The sequence below is a fragment of the Aphelocoma coerulescens genome, chromosome 3 (assembly GCF_041296385.1).
Source record: "Aphelocoma coerulescens isolate FSJ_1873_10779 chromosome 3, UR_Acoe_1.0, whole genome shotgun sequence".
Taxonomy (NCBI): Eukaryota; Metazoa; Chordata; class Aves; order Passeriformes; family Corvidae; genus Aphelocoma; species Aphelocoma coerulescens.
In genome coordinates this window covers 50,366,063-50,372,222 of record NC_091016.1, presented here as the reverse complement: position 1 = coordinate 50,372,222, position 6,160 = coordinate 50,366,063, and the positions used below count along the sequence as shown (strand labels likewise).

The following is a 6,160-nucleotide window of genomic DNA, read 5'->3' as shown; positions in this document are numbered from 1 at the left end:
CGGGGCTGAGCCCGGAACGGGGCCGGGCGGGCGGGGCCGGGCCCGGCACGCTGCCGGGCGGGGCCGGCGCAGCCCCCGGCCCTCTCGGCGCCCGGCGGCCCACGGCAGCAGCATGGCTCCCGGCGTGGAGCTGGGCTTCGCGGCGGCGGCGGCGGAGCCGGGCGGTGCTTGGCGGCTGCGCAGCGCCTACTTCCCCAGCAAGGTCGGGGGGCGGCCGGCGTGGCTGGGTGAGGCCGGGCTGCCGGGCCCCGCTGCGCTGCGCTGCGGCCGCTGCCAGCAGCCCTGCGCCTTTCTGCTCCAGCTGTACGCGCCGCTGCCCGGCCGCCCCGACGCCTTCCACCGCACCCTCTTCGTGTTCGCCTGCCGCAGCCCCGCCTGCTATCGCCTGGCGGGCCCGTGCGGGCCCTTCCGCGGTGAGGCGCAGGGACGGAGGGAGGGACGGGGCGAGGGCCGCCGGCCGCCGTCCGGCTGACAGGCGTGTCTCGCCCGCAGTGTTCCGCAACCAGCTGCCGCGGCGGAACGACACGTACCCCGAGGAGCCGCCCCCCGAGGAGCCGCCCCCGGGCCCGGCCCCCGCGCCCCCGCGGCAGCTGGGCAGCGGCGCCGCGCTGTGCCGCGTCTGCGGCTGCCTGGGGCCGCGCTGCTGCGGGCGCTGCCGCCGCGCCGCCTACTGCGGGCCCGAGCACCAGGCGCTGGACTGGCGGCGCGGGCACCGCCGCTCCTGCGGGCAGCGCGCTGCCGGAGGTGGGTCCGCGGCGGTCAGGGACCTCTGAAGCGGGGGGAACTCGACACGCGTGGTTAATACTGCACCGAGCTGCAGGTTTTGAGTTCTTAAATGCTGCTGCTAGCACTGTTTGGTCTGCCTTCCACATTCCTTGGATTTACAGAGGTTCAAAGCAACGTGATTCCTGTTGCAGTTTTCCACTGTCCTTAATGTAACAGTGTTTCTTAACCTTCAGGTCAGATGTAGCAGTAATGTAAATCGTTCTTGCTCGTGCAGTGTTTCTGCTATGTAGATTGCTGTGTAGCTTTTGGGGAGAAGGACGTGAAATACGAGATGACATTGTGAAGTGGTATCTGTTTTCTCTTTTCTAGATGACTCGCCAGATGCCATTCCAGAGCATAACGAATTCCTTTTTCCAGAATATGAAATTTTGATAGAACCTGAGGAACCAGAATTTCCTGCTGACAGCACTGATGATGAACAAGGAGCTGTAGATACATCAAAGGATGTGAAAGAACAAGAGAAACTTGGAGCTGCAGGCATTGCAGGTCAGAAATAAAATGCTGCCTGTAATTCTTCCCAGTGATACCTGGTCTCACATCTTTCAAATACTGTGATTTTTAAGTGTTCATTGTATTCATTGTAAACTACTGGTGAAAAAAGGCTAAATCTCCACTCATTTGCAATGCAAGTTTGTTGTAGAGATCTCATAATATAAGTTGCCTTTATGGGAGAGACTTACTAAGCTCTGACCCCAGGAGCTGTTGAAGCAGCTGCTGCTGCAGATAGCTCGGAGTTACAGTGTGTCCCTGTGTGCTTCCAATAGGTAAGGAACAACTCAAGTGAGAAAGGCAGGACCCTGAGCACCTACTGCTGGATGCTGTTGGAATCAGGAGATTGTTAGATGGTCTTGGCTTGACTTAGTTCTATTTGTCTTAATTTATGGAAAATAAAATTTCCTTGTCTGTGCCAGAAGAAAACCGGTTTGAGGGTATTTTAATTGACTTTGAATTAAGCAGTTGAAGTGCCGGCTCCTTCGTCCCGCCTCCCCCTAAATTCGGGATGGGTTTGCAGCGACCACGCTGGCTTTGAACATACCCAGGGTGGAGAGTTTGTGGTGGTGCCAGGGAGGATGCTGGCAGTCCCTTGCTGTGGTTCAAAGCTGTCTCAAGAGTGCTTAGTGCCCCCAGTTGATGTGGGTGTTGGAGTGCAACAGATACACTCTTCAGTGCTAAAACTGAAGTCTGGCACATGTGCAGCACGTGGAGCCTTTTTCAAACGTCATATCCTGAAGGTTCTGTGATCTCAGTGATACCTCCTGGGAGCCATAAACTTTGGTAGATTAATTCCTTACCTTTCCAGTATTCCAGTACTGACATCTATGTTTAAAATGAAACTAAAACTAGTAATTGGGCCTGTATGTGACCGAATCTTAACATGCCATGAAAAGAAAGAAAATTTTAGATTTATCCCAGGAATGACTTATGAAGCAAAATTAAGTTACACGTACTAATACTGTTTTTAATTTTTTACTGTCTTGTATTAACCTGTAACTTTTACTGGTTTTTTTCTTGCCTAGATGATGCACTTCAGTCCTTAGATGAAGAGACATTGGAAGCAATGGCAAAACATGAGACTGAAGAAGAAAAGATCTTCCAAATGTTTAAAAAACAAGTAGCTACTGAACCAGAGCAGGTCAGAAGATGGGGCAGCCTTAGAACTTAGCAGTTCTGGCACAGCATCCTGCTGCACCTGCAACATGTTTCACTGCCTTTTGTACCTAGTTAGAAATGGGGATGCTTCCTCATCCTCCACACACCCAACCAACACACCCTCATCTTCCTTACATGTTGAAGTTAATTCGTGCTGAAGTAAGAGTTTAGCGCCTGCTCATCCATCTTCAACAACTTTTGGTTGACATGGCACAAGAATGCTGAAGCCCCCACAGTGTGGGAAGGAGTCACCATCCCGCAATGTGGTTCCAACCAAAAAACATGGGGAACCACTGCACTCTTCCCCAGCCTGTGGCCCTGTTGGCTGTCCTCAGCACAACGAAACTGCAGAGAAGAGCTCTGTCATTGTCATCAGCTGCACTGGGGGGTGGTTTGGCTTTTTTTAAGGTTGAAGAAATCAGTGATGGCTTTAAATTTTCACTATTTAAAACAGAAATTTCCCCCCATGCTATGTCTTATTACTGCAAAAAGCTAAAAAGCTACATTGTCAAACAAAACCATGGTCCCTCCTTTCATTCAGAGAAGACACAGGCCTAAATCCATCAAAGCGGTGAAGAAGAAACTGACTCCATGTTTTGCCTGGTAGCTGAGTGGTTAAGGTACACACCCAGAAAGTAGGAGACTTTGAGTGTGTTCCCTTCTCTGCTTTAGGTACGTGCCTCACTCTGGCCGTCTCTGTACTGACTGATCTGTCCAAGTGTCCTTTTGCTGATAATGCCAGATTTGGTAGTAACAGGAAAACAAAGAACATGTCTGAAAATACCTTATTGAACACTAGGACAGTCTGCTTGTATTTAGATGCAGAACTGCAGACAGAAAGATCTGGATTGCATTCCTGACTGTGTGCAGGTCTGTGGGCTGATTTATCCAGCTGCTCTCTCTCTGTCTCAAGACCGTAGCACACCCAACCTTGCGTTTCCAGGTGCCTTAATTAGGGAAATACAAATCACTGCAGTTTATCCCTGGATCACTGACAAAATGCAATATGAGTACCTGCATGATTCACATAGTTAGAAAACTCATATAAGCAATCTGTCTTATTTAGAATACTACATTTACAAATGATATTTTACCATGGTTATTACTTCGAGGAACTGACCTTTTTCTGCTCCATCTACAGCTTTGTCTATGTCAGTAAACACCAATTTTATACCAAGATGAAAAGAAAGTCATGTGAACTTAAAACTTTTGCTGTATTTCAGATAATTAGATACTGCAGAGGAGGAGAAGGTCCACTCTGGGTATCAGGTGAAAATCAGCCTGAAGAGAAAGATATCCCAAATTGTGTATGTGGCGCCAAAAGGATATTTGAATTCCAGGTATGTAAACTCATTTAAAAATAATACAGGTAATGTATTTCAGACTCACGATCTGTTTGTGTAGGTGGTTGGTTTGTAATTTGAGCAAGAAGGTTGAAGTTGCAACAAACTAGCTATGGTAAAGGATTGTACAGAATCTTTATTTACTCCTCTAACTGCTTTTTCACTTCATGATGAACATTGTAAATAAGTTTGGCTGGAAGTATTCAGCTGCAGAATTATGAATGCTGGAAGTGTATGTATGGCAAACATGCTTCACATCATGCAAAAGCAAAACATAGTTACTAAGGGACTTTTAAATGGCAGGAGGCTCACAGAACAGGCAAGGCTTATAAGGTCAAATAAAACTTACATAGATATCCAGATTTATTTTATTTGAGCTGCTGTATACATAGTAGCTTCAGCTGGGATTTTGGTGTAAGAACATAAATTCTCTTACACCAAATGCAGGGTTGTTCTTCAGGAGGAGTGGGGAGAGGGGAGAAGTCTGGGGCCTGCCTATAAACCTTTTGGTTTTCCTTGAAGATTATGCCACAGCTCCTGAATCACCTTCACGTTGACAGCCTTGGAGAGAGCATTGACTGGGGAACGCTGGTGGTGTACACTTGTGCTGACAACTGCGGTGGGGGAAACGAATACCTGGAAGAATTCATATGGAAACAAGACTATTCCATGGGCTGTACTTTATGAAATTGGGTCATCCAACTGGAATACTCGATTTGGTTCACTGCACCTCTGCACTATGCAAACAGGTAGTTGAACTAGTCACTGAAAACTGTGCATCTTGTAACAGTGAGGAAACTGCGGTAACTAGACCTTGACAGCCTCTCTTGTGCTCCAGGGGAGCTTTTACTTCGAGCTGGTAATGAAGCCAAATGCATTTGTTTCAGAGAGCTTCATTTCAAATCTCATTTTTGGAAGTTTATTAAATAAAAGATGAAAAACTTTTGGATTGGTGAAATAATCTTTTGTTGGTAATGGAACTCAAAAGATTGTAGTCTGTCAGGATTTTCAATGGGCTACTCAAAAATTAGCATTCATTCAAAGAAAAGCAGACTGCTGTAAACTCGCTTGAGTGCTTATGTTGAAGAGCTGTACAGGAGTCAGCTAAGACAAAGCTCCACAGCATTTTGCTCTGAACTTAAATCTGGTTCCCTTTCTCAACAGGTACACTGAACCTAACTTGGGAGTTTGTTGCATGTTCTGACTGAGTGGTTATTTGAGATAAAATGCACAAAAATTAAGTATTTTATCTGACTTAAAACTATTGGCCCCATGCAGAAATAGTTTAAACAAAGTCAACCCTACCAGAACACATTTGTCTTGTTACACACTGTCTGTAGCAGCAGATTTTCAAGCTGAATTGTACATCTGCCATCATTGGTGAAGTTTAAAAATAAGTGTCCTCTGCAGGGATTCTTCCACTATATGACTGCCATATAGCTGAGGCAAGAGAAAATGAAACCGTAAATGCTGAGCTTTACTGTGGTAGTTGCTTAACTACTCCTATGGCTTTGGCTGTATTTGCAGAAAAGGCTTTTTTGTGTGTTTCAGTATAGAATTGACTTCAGTTACATATTTCCTTATCCTGCTCCAACCATTCCTGGTTGCTTACCTGTGACTCTGTGGAGCCCACTGTGGGGTTTTTGAAATCTTCTGGATGTTGAAAGTACTCAAATGAGCAGGCAGAGAATGCTGTACCTGTAAGTGGTTTTGTTATTACAGAACTTAATTTCTAGCAGAGTAGTTTTAAGCCCTGGTGTGTGTTGTGAGACAGCAAACTGTCTTAAGTCACTGTAGTACAGCTCGACTGATTTTGTTGAAAACCATCCCATGGTTTCTTAGGGCTCCAAGCTTTCTGAAGAGTTGAAGAGTTTTGCACATAGTTGGTAATAGTTCAAGTCCTGCAAAAGCATGGGCAGCCATACAGTTATAGTCAAGAGCTCTCAGGAACACTCATGAGCTCACAGCACAGAGTGGAGCAGCACTGAAGGCAATGCAGCATTTGAGTATCTTGAACTTAGCCTGCACAGCTACGTCAATAAACAGCATCTTTCTGGTAAGATGAAACAGGTTATTAAAACACCTGGAAAGATACTGGTGTAGACAGAAGACTGAAGATTAAGGTCACTTGGGATTTGCAAATGGAGCAGTATCAAAGCCAGCCAAAACTTCATTTCATCTGGAATGAAACACTAACTTGGTAATGAGACCATTGTTTACATTTGGGTTAGTTTCAGATAAAAGCTGTTTGAAATAATGTGTAAGTCATAGAGAGGTTACTATTACTGGAAATTTACTGAAGAAAAAAAAAGTTTCTTTTTAGTTCTCAGCCCGTTAGGCTTCAAGCATGGTTCAGAAGGAAGATTATGTACATACTGACT

At 46.2% G+C, this 6,160-nt stretch overlaps 1 protein-coding gene across 1 annotated transcript; it reads left to right on the top strand.

Moving 5' to 3' along the window:
• The first annotated feature begins 65 nt into the window (after positions 1 to 65).
• Positions 66 to 4,740, top strand: PDCD2 (programmed cell death 2). Its single transcript, XM_069010229.1, has 6 exons — positions 66 to 413; positions 493 to 744; positions 1,096 to 1,272; positions 2,304 to 2,419; positions 3,660 to 3,776; positions 4,302 to 4,740. Exons 1-6 carry the CDS (start codon positions 113 to 115, stop codon positions 4,464 to 4,466), a joined length of 1,128 nt encoding a protein of 375 aa, XP_068866330.1. The 5' UTR covers positions 66 to 112; the 3' UTR covers positions 4,467 to 4,740.
• The last annotated feature ends 1,420 nt before the right edge of the window (positions 4,741 to 6,160 follow it).

Excerpts from the sequence above, each read along its gene's own strand:
- PDCD2 (XM_069010229.1), top strand. The coding sequence starts at position 113 with ATGGCTCCCGGCGTGGAGCTGGGCTTCGCGGCGGCGGCGGCGGAGCCG. Across the intron at positions 414-492 it reads CCCGTGCGGGCCCTTCCGCG|TGTTCCGCAACCAGCTGCCG; the intron begins GTGAGGCGCAGG and ends TCTCGCCCGCAG. Across the intron at positions 2,420-3,659 it reads TAGCTACTGAACCAGAGCAG|ATAATTAGATACTGCAGAGG; the intron begins GTCAGAAGATGG and ends GCTGTATTTCAG.